The sequence below is a fragment of the Phalacrocorax aristotelis genome, chromosome Z (genome assembly GCF_949628215.1).
Source record: "Phalacrocorax aristotelis chromosome Z, bGulAri2.1, whole genome shotgun sequence".
Classification (NCBI taxonomy): Eukaryota; Metazoa; Chordata; class Aves; order Suliformes; family Phalacrocoracidae; genus Phalacrocorax; species Phalacrocorax aristotelis.
The window spans coordinates 45351717-45372393 of NC_134311.1; the positions used below are offsets into that span (position 1 = coordinate 45351717).

At 40.0% G+C, this 20677-nt stretch overlaps 1 protein-coding gene across 1 annotated transcript in view; it reads right to left on the minus strand.

Moving 5' to 3' along the window:
• Window positions 1–20677, minus strand: part of ADAMTSL1 (ADAMTS like 1) — a 208821-nt gene that overhangs the window by 34381 nt on the left and 153763 nt on the right. The window contains exons 20-23 of the mRNA XM_075078908.1: window positions 16780–16907; window positions 14238–14366; window positions 6692–6871; window positions 4735–4869 (exon numbers count right to left, since the gene is read on the minus strand). Of these exons, the coding sequence (XP_074935009.1) occupies window positions 4735–4869; window positions 6692–6871; window positions 14238–14366; window positions 16780–16907 (572 nt within the window). The remainder of the gene's footprint in view (window positions 1–4734; window positions 4870–6691; window positions 6872–14237; window positions 14367–16779; window positions 16908–20677) is intronic.

Below are 20677 nucleotides of genomic sequence, written 5' to 3' on the forward strand. Positions count from 1 at the left end.
TGGGGAGGACTGTAGTACTCTGCACATACTTCCAGCAGTTGTGAAGGAGCAGGATGAGCATCAATCCGTGTAAACCACTATCTACATCATGCTCTCTAACAGGATGGTGAGTTGGGCCTAGAAAGCTAACTGAAATCTCAACCCTTCAGAAGCTGTAAGCTCATGCAATGAGGTATTTTACATTAGATCTTAATGGGAGGGTTGCTGACTCTGTTGGGTGGGGCATGGGTCTTTAACAGATCTTTTCCTCTACTTCTATAGTGAAGGCACACAAATGACTGCTTAATGACCATTAACAATGAGAAGAAAGACCGTCAAACCAGACATTTGTGTTATGGCCCTAACCTTAGCCTTCTGCAAACCCCCTGAAATTTATGTAGAAGAAACCCACAGCAGCTGACTCCAGAGAGCAAGCCCATCATTTCAAGTGGTTAAAATACTTATCGGGTAGTACAAGATTTAAGAGAAGGGAACAAAATTATAAAGGACCTACACCCTGTGGTGGCTAATCCTTATACCTCACTTATAAATTATGGGATAATCAAGTATGATTTACAGTATTAGATTTAAAAGATGCATTCTTCTGTTTGCCTTTAGTGAAGAAAAGTCAAAATTTATTTGCATTTGAATGGGAAAGCCCTACCACTGGTAGGAAAACCCAGTTTACCTGCACAGTGTTACCCCAAGGTTTTAAAAATTGTCCAACAGTATTCGGAAATCAATTAGCACAAGAACTTGAAATGTGGGATCCTCCCTCCAGGGAGGGAGTCCTTTTATAGTATGTGGATGACTTATTAATAACAAATGAAACAAAACCTGATTGTATACATTGGACTATCAGTTTGCTGAACTTTTGGGGACTAAATGGGTATCAATTCTCTCAACAGAAAGCTCAGATGATGCAGCAACAAGTAACATACCTTGGATATGACTTATCTGGAGGACAACAGGAATTAGGAACAGAATGAAAAGAAGTCACCTGCAGAACCCCCCTTCGTCAGATGGTAAAAGAACTCAGGACCTTTTTGGGAATGACAGGTTGGTGCCCGTTATGGATTTATAATTATGGAATAATAGTAAAACCTTTGTATGGACTTTTGAAAAAAACCCCACTTGTTTGGTCTGGTCCAAAGAAGCTCAAAGTGCATTCAAGACACTTAAAAAGGAACAAATGAAGGCCCCGGCCCTTGACCTGCCTGATGTGACTAAACCTTCTGGCTGTTTTCTCATGAAAGACAAGGATTAGCTCTGGGAGTCCTACCTCAATGGCTAGGATCCTACAGAAGAGCTGTGGCCTATTTTTCTAAACAGCTTGATGAAGTAAGCAGGGGGTGGCCAGGGTGCTTGTGAGCTGTGGTGGCTCTGGTCTTGAATATTCGGGAGGCCCGGAAATTCACCTCAGGCCAAAAGAACACAGTACTGGTTTCACACACAGTATCAGCTGTGTTGGAACAGAAGGGGAATCACTGGCTTTCCCCAACCCGATTTCTACAATACCAGGCCATTTTAATTGAACCAGATGATGTTACTATTGAAGTAACCAATATTACAAACCCAACTTTTTTCCTCAGAAGAGTGACCCCTGAACCATTAACGCATGATTGTCTTGAAACTATAGAGACTGTGTACTCCAGCAGACCAGATTTGACAGAATAACCTCTGAAAGATGCACAAGATTTCTGGTTCACGGACAGAAGCAGGTTCCTCTGACAAGGTATTCGAAAGGCTGGATATGCAGTAACAACAACGAATGAATAACTGAATCTCAAACACTACCTGCTGGAACAACAGCTCAAAAGGCTGAAATTATTGCCTGATGGGTGCCCTGGAGCTGGCAAAACGGAAAAAGATAAATACATGGACAGATTCCAAATATGCCTTTGGAGTTGTCCATGCTCATGGAACAATCTGGAAAGAACAAGGACTGTTAACTGCACAAGAAAAACAAATAAAGCATGCAGATTAAATACTTTGCCTATTAAAGGCCGTTCAACTGCCAACTAAAGTTGCTGTCATGCACTGCCAAGGACATCTAAAGGGTAATACTGACCTGGAAAGAGGTAACCGATTGGCTGATTATGAGACTGAACAGGCAGCAGAAAGAACACAAAAGATCTTAATGTTAATTCCAGATAATAGAGTTAGGAAGGGTTTAGATGAGCAGGGAAGTATTGAATACTCTAAAACTGATAAGGAGCTAACAGAAAATTTGGAGGAGTGGATTCCCTCTAGAGGATGGGCTCATTCGAGTACCAGCCAAATTATAATTCCTGCCAAACAGATTGGGGGGCAGACTCCCTGTATAACTTTTTAGATCAGAAATTAATTAGGAGAAATTTACATCAGACGGCTCCTACCATGGCTGGGAGTAAGTGAGCTAGAAAAGGCCGTAGTAAGCATTTCCGGAGTGTTAGAGCAAATGGAAAACCTAACAATACGTGCTATAAAGAATTTGCAGACGGAGGTGTCATTATGCAACTAACTCTGTGCGGGCACTCACATTAGGAGGAGTGATCCCCTGTGTGTCCAGTGCTGCAATAAAGAATACCTGCTTAATAGTTGTTCAGACTATTGAGTCCTAATTTCAGCTTTTCATGGCATCAAAGTGATGGTGGAAGCATTGCACAATTCCACTTTGTAAAAGAAAGTGCATAGCATGTTCGAAAACCTGGAGGCTCCAGTCCTCTCCTTTCAACTCAGCTTGTTACTTGTTATATTTCATACAATTGTTAACTTCCAAAGAAGTTCTCATTTGGAACTTTAATCTTCTGTTGCTGTGCTAATATTTTCTGGTGTTTTATTGGTTTTTTTTTTCCCCAAGGCACAAAACCAATGTTTAATGAAGTTTTGATTTCCATTTTTTAAAACCCTGTCAAATCCAGACCTGAATTTATCCAGGTTTCTAACATAATTTTTCACCTTTGGTGTCTTTTAACTCCTTTAGATATACAATTTCCCAAAGATTACTTATCACTCCTTTTCTTCACACTTCACTCTGTTTTTTGCACATGTCCTATATCCTTTGATTTCCAAATATCAGGTCTAATTCACTGTCTTCTGAGACCCAAGAGATGCTGGTGCCTGTCAGCAGCAGCACAAACAACAGACCCTATACATAGTAATTTATATACGTTAAGTTCTTATATGGGGCATCCAGAACATGTAGAGCAAACACCCCAACATAATAAATGATGAAGGACCTAAAAGGAATAAAAAGTCAATTGGCTGGGTACCATAATAGAAAGAATTAGTGGACAGCTTGTAGAGGTTTTTGTGGACAGGGGACACAGAGATGGGTCATAGGTTTACAAGTTCACAAGTTGTTCCCAGATCAGTGTTTGCAGCTGGTGCTTACAAATATATGCAGATTTTCTTTCCCGTGTTTACTATTTTGCTATTAAAATTAATGAAGTTTCCTTGCTACTGAAGTGGAATGGCAGAGTACAGGATGACATGGCAAAATGAAATTAATTTAGAGGTGCTTGTACACAGGCAGTGCAGAATACCCTTTGTGGTTCGATTACTGCTTTCAAACAATAAAAAATTCCTACAACTACTAAAGACCTCTTTTTGGAAACCTGAAAGGATATGAGGAAACAGGAGTGTGACCCAGTCTTACAATAGTGAGTACAATAATACCATACTCAAAATTATTTATTCGATGCTAATAAATACCTTCAGATATTCCCTCCACCAAGGACTATTTCAGTGCAGTTTTTGTGCAAGCTGAAATGTAATACAGAGCTGGACACTAAAAGCCATTGCAAACGCATGCAGATGTCAGCACTGGGGAAAAGTACACCATCCAAAACAAAAACAAAAATAGAAAGCCTCCACTGTGAAAATAAATCTTAAAATTGCTACTAAATGTAAGCAAAGAATGTTTTGGAAGGTAGTAACAAGGCCATTAGAGAGGCTGGTTGCCTATCTGAGACTGACAGTAGAGGCTCAAGACCAGCATGAGAAATGAAATTTTAAAATAAACATACCCTGAACTTTAGAAAAGGATGGGATTCTCTTTGCAAACAAATCATGCCCACATATCTGAAAGGAGCTTATACCATATAACAGAACTTGCAGTGTAAAGAGGAGAAAGCTATATGGAAAGCAAAAACGGATGCAAAGAAGTAAATAATTTCATTGGGGATTATTTCCTTATATGGCTTTGTGCAGACTTTGGTTGTGTGGTATGACAAAGAGGAATAAAATGAACTGAATGAAACAGAAAGCTTGCGTGAGAAAAACATGTCTAGAGGGACAGGCATAACTCTGGAAAAGGCTCTGAAGGATATACAATACGAATAGCAGACTTATGGAAAGATTAGTACCCAAATGCACAAGAAAAGAAAAACAGAACCACAAGCATTTCTTCTTTCAGATCAGCTGGCACACCATGTCTTGCATTGAATGACATTGCCAGCCCCTCAGAGCAGAGACTGCTTCTTACAGGATGCTACAAAGTGTGGTACAATGGAGCCCTATTCTGCATGCAGCTTTGGGGCATTGCACTAAGATGACAGCCTGATTTTTTTAAATGAATTTCTGAGTTCTGAGAATAATTTGGTAGTGATTATGACTGACAATATGCTGTTAGTTTGATATCTTTTTTCCTAGTGTTCTATGGCTGGATATCTGGATGAATAACTGTAATGGCTAACCAGATGCATAACTGTAATCTAAACTCTAAACCCTTTTCAAAGTAACAAAAAAAATATCTTAAAACACTTGACTTACCTATGAGAGCAGAGCTCCCTGGACTGACTGTCATTTTTGTTCCTGAAGGAGAGGTCAGCACTGAACGAGTGCTGGTCCCAGCACTGGAAAGCACTGCTGTCAGGTCTTCTAGGTAAGGAAGAGGTTGTGGAGGCTCTGGTAACAGATTGGGAGACAGAAGCGATGAGCAACACTATAGCAGAAAACATCTCAGGGACATAAAAAGAAACACCAGCAGCTATTGCTACATTATTTGCTGTGCTGCAATATTACCATTACAGAGGGGCAGTCTAAGCAACTTTGGGCAACTACTAAAGGTGTGTTTTGCTCATGTTAGGTAACGAACTAGAGAAACTATTGAAATAAAGTCTGGATCAGTATGACGTCAAAATAAAAGAAATTCTGTCTGAAGGCTACCATGGCATTCTGGTTCACCCTCTTCAGATGTGATGAAGGTACATGGTAGCAGGAGACCCAGGAGCTTGAATGAAAGAGCAAATTTTTATAGCATAGAAGCTGAATCAAATGTCAGTGGAAAACTTTTTAATGTCTGCTACAACCTGGATCAAACCCTGACTGAATATGGTTATAAACCTGGCAAATCCTGTGGTATACTTAGGCAGAACTCCAAAGAACTAAGAGGATCAGCCTATGCTGAGAACTGCAGGGTTTAGTTCTTTACTAGGCATAATGCTATTTTAAAGATCAATTGTGTTGCCTATCATTCCCAATTCTGTTTCTAATGGAAATTATGGGATATTTGATTTAAGTGAATGGTGGTTTCATCCCCTTTCAATTAGATCACAATACACACTAAGCAAGTTTTCTATTGCTGATCACATTTAGCACCAGATGTACAAGTCATGGATGGTCAAACTGTTTCTTTCCATCAAGAAACTAAAAATGTGATTTGCCTACAAACATAAGCAGCTTGCATAACTCACAGTAACGTTCTACCTTTGAAAACTAAGCCATTTATAAAGATCAGAAAAGGATTTAAAGATCACATGGGAGATTTTATTTATAGGCTGAAAACCCGCTGATTTTTGGGGGGGATTTTTTTTAGACTGGATTTCTAGAGCCAGTCTGGATTCACAGGGAAATCATGTGAACATTCATAAAAGGGTTTTAGCGTTGTCTGTGAAAATGAGAAATCTCACTTTAAAATTTCCTCTGGAAGCTGCAGCATCCATGGGACCTGTGCTCACTAGAGTAATGAAAAATGAGAGCTGTAACAGATGTTTTAATGGTGTTGCACCAGTAACAGGGACTAAATGTCAAAATCTGACACTTTACTATCAAATGTACAGGAGCACTTACAAAGTCTGGCTGGATCGTTCATCTGCCAGGCATGGAGAAATGACAGAAAATGAGTTACCAGGAAAGAAAACCCCTTTCCCACACATCCAACTACCACCAGGTAACACTTTCACCCACACTTCACAGCTGACATTGTCTTTTCAAATCACCTAGCTAGGCTTTCTGTCTGTTGTTTAGAAACCCAAGAAAAAGTAAACCTCACCCTTCACTGAACTTGGAAGGTGCTTTTTAAAAGTGCACGGGGTTTATGCACCTGTTAGTTGTGAAACACATCAGTATCACAGAGTCATATATGGAAGGACTGCTCATCAGAGGCAGAGCACTTCACAGGGAAAAAGTGACATAACTCTAATTTCAAGAGGACCACTTTAAAAAATGGTTTTCTTAGCTAGTAAGACTGAAAGAGTGAAACTGAATATCCCAGGAATTGGGAGGTGCAGTCCCCATGCTTAAACATTTTCTCCTTATCCATCTTCCATTTACCACCACCTTGTTTCAAGTGATGCTGCCCAGAGAAAAAAGGCAGAGTGATGCGTATCTTAGAACAGGGTTTCCTGTATGCTGTTCCCTCTTGCCATATCCTCTGATTAGTTCTGGAAGCTAAATGTGCCAGCAGCCACATTGCTATTGCTGCAAAGGTAAAATACCCCAGACTTACCAAGAACAAACACCTGGGAGCTTTCATTTACCTCCCCACGAAGATTGGCTGCCTTGCAGGAGTACAACCCCTGATCTGACAGAGAAACATTTGCAATTAGCAGCAACCCATCATGAAGATGGTGAACAGAGGACAGCTGGACCTTGTTCTTAAACCAAGTGACTTCTGCTTCAGGAACACCTGGAAAAACATTGACAAAAAGTAACACAAGTAAGACATAGTGTTTGCTAAACCAAGATTTTAATATGACCTCCAAGTAACAAAAGTGTTTAGTCAACTCTTTCACATTGCCTGCCTTTATGTTTCTTAGATCCCTCTGAGACAGAGCAGAAGAGTTAAAACTGAATTGAATTAGTGTCCCAGAATTGTACAAGTGAACTCTGAACTCATCACTCTTAAAAGCAAGCCTCTATTGGATCAGGACAGTGATTAATCTAGCCTAGTGTCCTGTCTCTGGAAGAAGCCATAAACTGGTACCTCACCCAGCCTCCCACTAGGTTTCTCTTACTACTTTCTGACCCAGAATTAGTTTCTGTACAGTTAGGGGCCCTCCGTAGACTTCTCTTCTATTCATTCATCCAGTCTTCCTTTTTGAAATTACACAAACAATTAGCGTCTTCATCAAAACAGTTTCACTGGTCTCACCAGGGGTCTTCAGACAACAGATTGTTACAGGTTCATAACCCATTATAGGAAGAATTGTGTCCTTCTGCGTGCTTAGATCTAAGGTCCAGCTACCTCTGTTGGGTACCCTCTTGTAGTAAAGCATGCTGATGTGTAGCTGACATGACCTCTGGTCTTGCAGTAGGTAGTATTTCTTTGGCATAGGGATTTCTACCTCAATTTAAATGCATACCAGATTAGGTATTTTGTCTCACTGACTACTAAACAATTGAGAAATGGTATTAGAAGTCTCAATAGATGGGATAGACCTATGGAGCTCTGCCTTGGAGGAAATGATACTGTGTGGACCCATGGCTATAAGGAGTAGCACATCACTAAACCTTGTAACTGCTGGAGTGCATGCTCTCCCATTGCAGTACCGTCTGTATGTGGGAGGCAGTTAATTCCTTTCACATGAACATGCTTTTTCCTTGTGTCTACTGTAGATTAAGGACATGCACACAGGCAGTTATTCTTAAGTATCTGTTGCCCACCAAAATCCTTCCCTGTCCTATGTTACAACAACATGTTCCTCTGCCCATTGCCTGTGCCTTTCTGGTTGTGCCTCCACGTCAAAAACCAAAACACACTCTGTCAATTCTGTGGCCCTGACATCAGAAGTAGCTCACTTGGGCTGTGCTTAGTAAGCACAACTGCCCATTTGTCTGTATTTGCAGTGACTGTCTGATTGCAGGTGCCTCACTAAGCATGTGCAGATGGAAGTGGGAAAGGGATATTTTCCTTATTTTACCACATCAAAGCATTGTTGCTTTTTTCCACTTCTCCCAGAGTCAGCTGGTGAATTTACCAAGATATCTGGAACGAGTATGTCTGAGCTTGGCAACCAGGAAGCAAAGCTGAAGCCCTCTAAGTGCAGCGGGTCTTGTCTAAATTCAGAAAGTAGCAGGAAACAGGCTGTAAAAGGCTTCAGGGTTTTTCTCACCTTTGTCTGAGGGGAAATGGCATATGCAAATCTGGGCCTTTCATGGAATACACAGAAAACTAATCATTCTTGTTTTCCAAAGGCATGTGTCCGTTGTTTGTGTCAAGCTTTTTAAAAGGATGGACTGATGGCCTGTTTGTGACCCTTCCACTGGGATAGGACCAGCACACAGCTCTGCATCTGGCTGCTGTTTTTTGATATATGTGGTATGGGTGGGCCAACCGCTGCTTAGAACCTCACTCTAATTTTTTCCAGAGCATCCTGGCAGAGTCCTCAGGGGAATTCAGAAAACCACTGGATAGCAAATATCCTCAACCCTCGAGTTTATTCAAGTCTGTGTGTTCATTGTGTTTTCACTGTGGGGAGAGGAAGCTTGAGAGATGAGCTCTGGAGAGTAAAGGAGAACAAATAGACATTCTTCCAGTTCTGCAGTCCCTGAGACAGAAAAACACTCACATCCCAGCAGTTGTCCTCCCAGTGCCACCCTAGAGAAGGGATGATCTACCCTTTCTTGCAGTCAAAACTACTTACAGTGCACAGGTTTTCACATTATGGTTATGGCCAAACTTAGGCATGGAAGTATCAGGAAATGTACCTCAGAAATAAATGATCACAACATTACAAGATTATAAAGTTTTCCCCAATTCCAACCAGGGGTTGTCTTCTTTCTTTGTTCCGAAAACTAAAATTGAGTAGACCTTTCAAGTTTTTCTTGGAAATAAAGGAAGATAAGTGCAAACAGTGGGAGAAGAGAAAGGGATGAAGAGTGGTGAGAAGGGTAAAGAAGAAGGGAAAGGGACAATAAGGATTTCATATGACCACAGTCCTCAGGAGCAGGGACTCTAAATAAAAAAAGAAAACAAAAACAACCCAGCCCTCCCTCCAAAAAGAAACAAACAAAAGACAGACAAAACTAATTTGCTTCTTGCAGACAGCTGTTCAGATTGACTTAGTTCAGAAAGTCAGATTCCTCTTGTATACACATAACTAGCGGAAGGAACAAGAGGTTAAAGTAAGGCTTCTTAACATTGAGTTATTACTATTGAGTCTAGGAGAGGTGTCCAGCAGCTCTACAAAAACCTTTTCCTGACTGCTACTGTACAAAATGTGTTCTTCCTTTGTCTTTAACATGAAGTTTCCACACTGACAGGAGATAATTTGAAACCAACCTGTACAGCTATTCCTAGAGTTTGGTTTAGGAAAGATAAGCAGTATATGTCAGTGAGCAGCAGCTTAATTTTCCATTTCCTTCCAACTTTGGCAACACAAATAATCTTCAAGGCAGGAATAGGAGGCAACCAGCACAGGGATTAGGAAACACATCATTGCGCAGCGTTGCCACAAGGGGTAGCAAAAGCATTTCAATCACTTTTGTTGGGTAACGGTGAAGGAGGACAGAGGGCTGAGTGTGTTTGCTTTGCAGAAGCAATCACAGAAACTGAAAGTCTGAGAGGTGCCAGCTGGAAACAAAACTTTCTCTGCTGGGCAGACAAGGACTTAGGTGGTGAATAGTTACCCAAGTCTATTCTCCAGTTTTCCTCTCCATCACTGTGCACGTATGCAGCACAAAAAGCCTAACTGGGATATGTAGCAAGCAGAACCGTGTATGCAAATCAAGATAATTTTGCTAAACCAAGAGCTTTTGGGGAAAGGAAGCATAGCAATATTAGGATCTAGCAGTGGTGACTTGTTTCCAGTGCCAAAATGTTCTTGAAATAGTGAATTGCATGTCAGAATCTGGTACAGTTGATGAAAAAATAGGGGTCATAAAGCAAGGTGAGAACTAGAAAAATATAACCTCCAACGTATAGATGAAATACAGAGGAAAAGAATGTTTAGGAGAGTTGAAAAAGCTGTACTCAGAGAGAGAAGGATGGTAATATATTTTGTCACTCTCCCAAACCTGTTCTGACTCAACAGTGACTAATGGTACATGACACTTTGCAGGCAGATGCCTCTGTTAGAAGCTTTATGGCCTAAACGATACCGTGGAGAAATGCCCTGAGAACTAGATTTAAAAAATTTGTTCCTCCTTTCATGTCCTACTGAATTTTCCGTAATAGCTTGGACCAGATTGAGGTTTCTGGTATGTGAATGAATATCTGCACAAGTGCTGAAGTCAACAGAAAGATTTCTAGTGATACTGATGTGATCCAAACTGCACCCACATCCCATTTGGAAGTGAAATTACCCACAGCAATCAAATTGCCCACACCAGAAATGCTGCTAGTTTTCTGAAGCTTGGAGAAAATCTTCCATCTGGAAGTTACAGGCATCTGCAAGACTTCTGAGGGACTTTTGGGTGGGAGTCGCCTTAGGATTACTACTGTAGAAGTCTGGGATTGACCACAATCACCTAAATATGTTTTAAAAAATATTCTTTCACCTCTATAGGCAAAGTGATGAAGTTATGTCAAGTGAAATAAGGCTGATTTTCAATCATGAACAAAACCACACCAAAACAGTTTCACCCTGACACAATTCATATCAGGGACCAATTAAACTCTAATGCACCCAGGATGATTTTCCCTCATCTTACAGCTACTATCTTCAGATTTTGGCTCAGAACACAGATTTTGACAGTGTTTCTGCTGTTCATAAGAAGTTAAAAAGCAATATAAAATCACTCCTGGGGCTCTGGTAATGTTCTCTTATCTCTTATCCCTTGTTTTTAAGAAACATTTGCCAGGCTTATCAACACCTGTCAGCAGCGAGGGGGTATTTCTGTCCCTTGACAGCAAGAGCAGCTTAGAAACTGTCATAACTGATTCTTGTACTTAATATTTCCCTTATACCTATTTATTCGCCAGTCCTGCTGACTCTCAGTAAAGACATGTCCTTGCACGAGCCAAGACATCAAGATCCGATACATGCATGGTCTTATACTACAGACTATACAGCTCAGTGATAACAACACAGCTTATAATGATGAGATTAACAGGCACCAAATTCTGTTCTGGAACAACTCTCAGTTGCTGTGCTGGCTCAGGGCATCCTGAAATGACTAGAAGGAAAGTACTAGGAGGACAAAGTTTTACAAATAGTTGTGAAGAGTTATTTCATCTAGGTAAGTCTACACATAATTTCTGCATATGTTAGTTTGCTTTCTAATTATGTTCCCTTCATTCTCATACTTTAATTTATTTTTTATTATCAGATGTTATTGCATTAGCCATTGCACATTAATGGCTAATTGCATTAACCATTGCACATTAATGGCTAATTGCATTAACCATTGCACATTAATGATTGGAGAAGAGGGGACTGAGTGGAGACCTCATTGCAGTCTACAGCTTCCTCACAAGGGGAGGAGGAGGGGCAGGCGCTGATGTCTCCTCTCTGGTGACCAATGACAGGACCCAAGGGAATGGCAGGAAGATGTGCCAGTGGAGGTTTAGGCTGGATATTAGGAAAAGGTTCTTTACCCAGAGGGTGGTGGAGCGCTGAACCAGGCTCCCCACGGAGGCAGTAATGGCACCAAGCCTGACGCTATTAAAGAAGCACTTGGGCAACGCCCTTGGAGATATGGTATGAATTTTGGGGTGTCCTTGTGGGGACCGGAGATGGACTTGATGACCCTTGTGGGTCCCTTCCAACTCAGGACATTCTATGATTTGATGGCCATTTCGTTGTTAATTCCTTCTGGGAAAATTTGGCAAACTACATAGCTGTAAAGTCTACTCTGAAGAAGCCACTAAAATATGACATGTTGCTGACTGAAGAAATAGTGCATGTTACTCTTCTCTTCAGAATTGATTGTTCTAAGTAGATTGTTCAAAAATACATTAACAGGTTGGATAATCACAACCCTGATGCTAAAACAAAAAAATTGTGCTTATATTAAAAGGAAATTTATATTTATTGTCACAGTTTTTAACAGGTTTTATGAGATGGTATATTTTCCAGGCATAGGTGAGATAGCTGATAGAAACCACTCTCTTCCTAGATCTCTTCCCATATGTAGCTTTTCAAAATTGCAGTTGAATTATTAACACTACTTGTATGAAAACAGGATTCTAGTGCCTATAAAATATTTCTACCCTCATTACTCACTCTCTTATTCCCTGTGTAACATCACAACTTGTGGTTTATGACTTTATCATAATTTCAACAATATTAATCTCTGGTGTCAAACATAGTTGACATTTTCTGTGGAGGCAGTAGCAGAAGATAAACACCCATGAAGAAAATTATGCTTTAAGCAAATTTCTTCCATACCACAGAAAAATCCAACATGCGTTAATGCTACCAGATAGCAAAAACCCTTCTGAGAGAGAAGGCAGTAGTTCTGCCATGACACTACTAAAATTTTTCATAGTGGATGTACATTGTCATAGTAGGTAGGCTTCATAAAACGGCTAGACATTATTTTCCTCTCAGAAAAGGCACTGAATCTGTGCCCCAACCATGCTGTGGTCCCCTCTTGTAGTTTTCTGATACCAAAAGAACTGTAGCAACGTTGTTCAGCCATGTCCTGTTCTTTTCATGTCTTTATACTGAAGGGAAATGGCTGCACGTCTTAAATCAGCAATCATTTCCTACATCTGTGGGCCTCCTCATCTGCAGCTGAGAGAACCCAGAGAGAGAAATCCAAAATATTTTATGTTTGTATAATACTTAGTCTCTTTCATGCACTGTCAGTGCAGGTGGCCATGCAGGGCTCTTGGGAAAAAGAGCGCAGCTTTCATCTCCTTCTACCTTGAAAGACAGTGGTCATTGGTCTGATTGCAAGGGAGTGCCTAGTGTCTATGTTGAGAGGGCAACAGCGTTACTGAATTTACTCCTTCACATACCACTAGGAAACATGATACTGTATTTTTCTTTCATTAATCCCACTGAGAGTAATTAATAAATTGGGATCCCAGCCAAGTGTTTGCACAGCTATTGTGCATTCTTTGATAAAGGACAGATGCTCAAATAGTAAAACTTGAGCCAAATACTCTTTTTACTTAAGAATTTGCATGGTGGTGTGGCTGGCAGATCTTGAAGAAGGAAAACTGACAACAACTGAGTGCTTAAAGTCAGCAGGAAGTGAAAAAAAAAGCAGGACACGTGTATTTGAAGTGCAGATGCTTATTTAGAGTCATCTGAAGTAGCTGCTAGGGACAAGAAGCTAAAGCAAGGGTCTAGGGGACTTCATACAAATCTCCACTGTAGAGATTTGTGTAACACTCAACATGGCCCACTTTGTGTTTTATAAGCTGCTCCCCTCCCCTTCCATTCCCCTCATACTATGCATGAAAGGGTAATGAATCAAAGGTCTGGCCTTGGGCCTTTAGAGACTTCCCAGCTCTCTCTCTTCTCCCACCATTCCTCCCCATATGAATAACATTCCCACCAACTGTAGGACTGCAACATGCAGATGAGGTGAATCTTTTTTGGTCACAGTGGGAAAGAGGCAAGTGGTCGTTGTAAGACTGTGGGGCATTCAGGTTCTGGCTGGAAAACAGTTTCAGCAGAATTCCTCTGAATTCCTGCATGCCCAAGGTGAAAAAAGAAAAGTGAGAAAAAGAACATGCTAACATGCCCTTACTTTGAGAAAACAGAGTTTGACAGGAAAAGAAGGAACAAACTGGAGTGGACCTTGAAAACACCATCAATGAGGAAATGAGTCAGTCCAAGTTTGTATATTCTCACCAAACATCCCCAACAGGTAGCAATGTGTATCAGTTTTGTTGTATCCACATCATACCGTGTATCTCTAACAAAAGTGCGTGCCATATTGTCCCAGGTAATTTTTCTTAACTACTTTTCTTATTGGTATTGCTAAAAGGAGGACAATTTCTATGCTAAGAATTAATGGAAGCAACGAAGTTTGCCTGAGTCCTAGGAAAACCTTGCAGTTTCACCAAGTTGCACCTGCAGACAACAATTTAGCAAAGGACCCTACAGAAATTTATAGCCGAAGGCATCTGCATGGGACACCAAGTAACTTCTCACCTGCGACCTGGCAGGTAATGGTAACATTTGCTCTCTGGATCGTTTTCACTGTGCTTCCAATATCAACAGTGACAGCAGGTGATTCAGTGTTGATCACAGTAGTTCTTGTTGCCTTTATCAGTGGCTTTCCTGTATAAAAGAAGCACCACAGCTCATCAGACCAAGCACACTGGACTTGCATTGGACAGATTGCCTGGGACACTCTGTGTTAAAATACCTAGACAGGACAGGTGGATAAGGGAAAATGCTGGAGTGTGAGGCCACCTGCTCTTTACAATATACAGTGTCACAAAATGTAATGGGAAAAGCTGTCTTGGAAAAAGAAGAAGCATATTTAGAGCAGAGGAAGAATAGCATTAAAGCCATATGGGCACACATGAGAGCCAGCTGAATCAATAAACACCGTTACAATTGGAGCTGCAGCAACATGTTTGCCTAGTACTGCAACCAATAGCAAAGTAAGATATTATATTTTATTGTTGAAATAGCTCCAAAATTTTGATGCTTTGTGGCAAAGGCTGAAGTAAAGAAAGAAAAATTCTTCAGCTATCAGCCTTTATTTTCCTGATTGGTTTCAACAATCTCATCAAAAGGTTAAAAATATATTAGCTGTTCAACCCATAAATGAACATCAAATCATTGAGAAAAATGGAAATATATTCTACTGTGCTTTTTCCATGCATGTGTTAAACTAATAATAAAATTCTTCAATGAAATCAGCTTTCAGTCCAGCTTTTGATCCCTCTAAAGATGGTCTCAGCTTTACAGTTTTTTTTGAGAAAGTACTTCCATTATGCCAAAAAGGTTGTTGCTTTGTTCCAAAAACTTCTCAGTATCTAATTTTTGATATTTATGGCCTCATTTTATAAGATGTTCAATGCTGCATTGGATGCAAGATGGAAATGTGTATCAGTTCCCAAGAAGAGGTCAGCTTGAGTCTGGGATGCATGAATGTTAATTCATCTAAAAAGGTCAAACTACAGGCTTGAGAATTAATTATAATAAAAAAGCTAATAGCCTTCCTGTGCCACATGTATACCTAACACTCAGTTTATTTTTCTACAGCTTCACACAAAATTGTCTCCACAAATTACATTGTACAAAGATTATGGCTTTTAAACTCACTGGAGCAGTATGGACAGAATAGCAGTTTTGACTGATGATATTTTAACCTCATGTTCAGCTTCTTGCTGGTGCAAACGCAGAGTCTTAATGTGGCGTTTCCCTTAAAAAACACTGCTGACTTAACAGCAGCACCTTGCTGCCTGGGATTCTGCAAAGATATTCCTGATATGCAGTAGTGTAAAGAGGATCAATCTCGGTTTTTTTACTACATGTAATATGTAGCTCTGATGCAGATCTTCCTTTTCCACCGTGGCGGATTCAGCTGTTCTTCTAAGGGACAGACAAGGTCGCTTTCCAGTTGGTTTACCAATCATCAGGCCTTCACTGTTGTCCATTGCTGCATTATTAGATTTTCTTGATGCTCCTCTCACCTGAAATTTTCTCTGAGTTTGGTGTAAAAATCTTAAGTTCATCAACAGCTATTCCTTCCTCTAATTGTGCATGGATAAAATGGCAGCTAATGGTCACTGTCTGCATGTTGGAGGCCTCCAAATGTTTCCATATTCTGAAGCAGTGAAATGGAAATGTCTGAAAAATCGTTAAGATTTCTAGCATTCCTAATGTGTTTCCTTTTGCTTTTTCATAAATAAGTTCCTCCTCTAAGATGTCTCTTCCTCCTCACAGTCCTTAGCTGTCTTTTCTGTTCCTTCACTTACCCAACAGCTCCTCATTCATGTTTGCTGTTTTGTCCTTCTACTAGTCCTGACGTTGTTGTAACCCTGCTGACATTGTCTACTAACGAACCCTGAAGAAGCTGGATTCATGCACCAGCTCCCATTTCCCTTGGCTTTTATTTGGGTGAGTTTTCTTTAGAACTGAAATCTAAACTAACAAAGGATATTTAATCTGCTTTAGAACTCAACCATTACTAGAGAAATATAAACATAGAAGTTAATTTTTTGTGAACCTCTTTTTGCCAGCAATTGAAACAATGTCAGCCATGCTTGTGCTACAATGGATCGAATATGATACAAGGCTTGAGCCTGCAAGGGGCTAAGTCTTCAGCTCTGGTATTTTTCAAGCTTGTCTAATGTACATCTGAATAAGTCCTTCGATCAGTCTGTTAGACTTTAAGAGATTAGTGATAGGTTTAGAATGAAGCATATGAATTGGGAGGCTTGGACTGCACGGCCCATATAGGCCATGAATAACCAAGATGGACAGCGTCTTGAGAGCACATGTCACATGCAACAAGAGAGAAAAAGTATTGACCTCTTGCAGAAATCTCATGAACTGGCTGTGAAAGCTGAACTCATTTTTTTCCAGAGTTCACACCCTGTGTTTTCACCAGTGTACCTCTGTTGACCCACCTTGCCCACCCATCATCTGCAGTCATCTGTTCCCCCACAAACAATTTCTGTCCAGAATCACACAAGTGGCAGGGACCATCCTGCAATCACAGGGAGCAAACTGTTACCTGCTAGAGTGACAGCAATGGAGACAGAGTCAGATCCTAGGGCACTGGAAGCATTGCAAGAATAAAAACCCACATCAGCTTCCACAGGTGCTAGAATCTGCAAGGAGTCATCAGGCTGAAGTAGCATCCTGGAAAAACATAGATAAAAGACTTAAGTGTGTCTTAGTTTGGACAGCATGAATACATTTACTGTGATTTTTTCAGATTTAGGTAATTATTTTACAATTTAGGCCTTTAGGTTATATTTAAAATCTATTAAGAAATTTAAAGTCTTACATTGAGACTGAGGTGTGGTTACTTAAATTTTAGTCTCATTCCCAGTTCTTCTACTGCTGTTATGTGTATTAGAGAAAGATTGCTGAGTACTTAGGACATCTGCCTATAGCTTGTGAAACCTCCTCCTCTGCTGTGCCACTTTCTGCATGATGTTGAATGAGCTACCTAGCCTTCCTGTCTCCCCATTCTGCATAGTAGGATTAGCAACAGTAACAAACAAGCCAAATTAATGCAAAGGAAAAACCATGAAACCTGCTGAAGTTAGGCAGAAAGAAGTAAAGCGAACCATAGGTTCAGTGGCAGAGCCTAAAATAGGCTCCAAATTCTTTGACTGCTGGGTAGTTTCTACAAACTCAGCAGTCTTGCTGCTCCCCTGGTAGTCATGAAGACAGAAACAAATACTCAGCTCCTCCTTGGGCTGAACCACCTGTTTCCTTCCTCTGCCAGTAAGATGAGCCTACCATAATCTCAGCGTACTGCCCACCGTTCAACGGGATGAGTATGGTCTTAGAACTGTTACAAACTGCTTCTTTTCACAGTCTGGTTTTGCAGTGGTATAACTCCATCAGGTCCTGATGTATACCTGTTTAAGTAAGAATTCAGTCTATGGGCTCTTGTCAATGCTCATGTTCCCTTATTTTCAGCACAGTGTAACTCATTATTACAATTAATTTTTTAGGCAAAACTGTTATAAAACCTAATGATAAATTGCTTTTCTCATCAGCAACTTTCAGCAGCTGTTGTACATGCATGAGGCTGTGATTGACAGTGACAAGGGTGAAAGCGGGGGAAAGATATGTCTGTAAAACACATGCGATAAAAGTCTGCTCACAGATCCTGGAATTGATGAGTTTCTTTCTACTCCCAACCCCTCAATGAAAACTGTTGTCTCATGGACCAAAAAGCAGCAGATACTTGATCTTGCATAACACTGTGGGTGGTAGATCTCTAAAACAAACCAGATTAGGGCTACTCATCAAAATCTATTATAGGAAAAAATCCAAAGTTAAAATTATTTTTAACCCCTTTTGAGCAACAGTAATAATAATTACAAAAAAAGAAAAAAGCTGCCTTTTGTCAACAAATTTTTGCAAGGGCCTAGAAAAATGCACATTTGCAAAAAAGCATTAATAATTTTTAAATTGAATCTTCACTTGCACAGAAAAAAAAACCCAATGGTTGAAAACATTCCCTCCCCACTTCTGCTTTCAAGGATCTTTTCTTTCTTACCACTTAGTCATTAACAGGGCAAACTTCTAGTTAGCTGCTGCACACAGTGCCAGGTGCTAAAAAATTTCTAAACTTACAAAACTAGTGTTAGCATGCATCAGTATCTCACACAAATTTTTGAACCTGTCAGTGTTAAGCTAAATCTCTACACAGAATTCATTAGAGCTTCAGAATTTGTTCCAAATCATACTACATATAACAGTTAAAATTTGTGTGTGTGCCTGCATGTGTGCAAACGTAGTATGTAAGCTGTAGTCCTACACCAAACTAACACTGACAACCTCCTAAATAAAGTTTTTACAAATGTGTCTGTCACCTTCAGGCTGAGGAAAGACCTTGCTTAATGTTGCAGCTTGTAAAACACAAGGGATCATATTTGTTGTTAATCAACTCTGCTGATGTAAAGCTCTCTTTGTCAGTTTAGGTGACCTCAAGATCCAGCACAAATTTTTTTAGAAATAGAAATAGGTCTGATAGGTACCTGTCTTTAAAAAAATTAAACTCCAACACAGCTCCATCTTCCTTTTTTTTAATCCAAGTTTTAATGTCCTTCTCTATAAACAAAATTAATGCCCTCTTCTTTTCACTAATTTTCTGTTATTCGTGTGTCACAATTTGGCATAGCTGCTTTTCTTGAAAGCACATCTTTTATTGTTCCTCTTTGTATAGAATGATTTTGGCTGGATTCCCTATTTGCTTGTAGTTTGTTATTTTTTTAGGTATTGAGTTGCTTGTCAGCAGTGAAAAAATACCAGCTGTAGCAATTCTTTCTGTCAACAGCATGTCTTCAGAATCTTGTTTATGGACTTAAAATAATACACCTTAATGTTTAGTCAGTCTCATCTCAGTTGCTCCACACTGCATTGTCTCCAAGACAAAAATGTATTTTACAGGACCTATGTCAGTGACTTACTTGGATGGCACCTTGCAAACACCTGCGTATCGCTTACTGTTTACATTCTGCTTCATGTCCATTTATAAAACACATTTCTGTTTTAGAAAAGTTGAATTGTCAAGTACCAATGGGTTCCCAGTGATGGAAATTACTTGGAAGGCTTACTAAACAATGCATAAATCCCTCAAAGATTTTTCACTTTTAAAATTGATTCCTACAGAAGTTAATCTGAATTTTCTTTGAAATAAAACTTTTCCCATTATTTACAGAAGTCTCCAGACTGGTATAGATACTAACAGGCTGTGAAACTGCACCTAGAAGCCGTGCTGGTGTTAATCTGACACTTTAACCTTAAAAAAAGAGAGTATGGACCCTCATTTTAAGTATGCACTCAGGCTGAATATGCAGACTCAAATCAAGGACCTTTTACTGGAACTACACAGATATTTTCAACCTCTGCAGCTTCTTGTCTCATATGTTTTCATTCTGCTGAATAACTGAAAACCAATGTTTTTTTTGGGACCTGTATTACAAGTTGTTGTGACCGTACCTAGACTAAAGCTAGAGAAGTGTTATTTTTTAAAAATGAAGCTATGTATTAGGCATCATAAATGCTTTTAAACAGATGGCACAGCTCATGGAAGGAGGCAATGGAAATAGAGCCATTTGTTGTTACATCACCAGCCCAGACAAAGTCCATTGCCATAATGCATGAAAGTGAGTGCCTTTATCTTAGTATTTGGTAATACACAACACAGATAGCTATTACCCAACCTAAAACCTGCAGCCTGCAGTCTAAAAATCACAACACAAAACAGATACAGCTGGAATCTCGGTATACTCAGTAGGGCGTGAGCTGAGGGACTTCAGCAAAATTCTCTGACCTTCCTCCTCAAAAGTGTCTCTCTTTGATACTGGTACAGGAAGGCCCAACTATATTAACTTTCTAACTTTTTAAGACAGAAGTGGGCTGGAAGACTGTTTTCTCCATTCAGTGGCTGGCAAAGTATGATGAAGATGACAAGTTGCAGAGCTGAAAGACAGCTCAAGCATACCAAACACCAGCGCATGCAGATGGCCTTGCAGTTTACAGCAGCACACTGTGAGACTGCTTAAACTGTGGTTTTCATTTACATGGCTGACTGACAGCCAGCAAGAGCACTCTGAGCAAAAACCAGAATACTGCTGCTCAGAACCCAACAAAACGTTCACAATCCAATTTTTATATGCACCGTGATTTCTAAACTTCCATTAATTCCAAAGTTAGAGATGCAGAGTCTCTCTGAAGCCCAGTGCACTGTTCATTTCCTCCCCAATCCACCAACCTGGAGGAACCATAAGTGATGACTAGAGAAGGAAGTTCACAAAGTGGAAAATACTTCAGCCTTTATAGAAGAGTTGTCAATGAGTAATGCTCTAACTGGCAAATAAATTCTTGCTTCACCATGGCTGCTTACTTATACGGTATGAGATAAACTTGTAATTTTCTCATAAGTG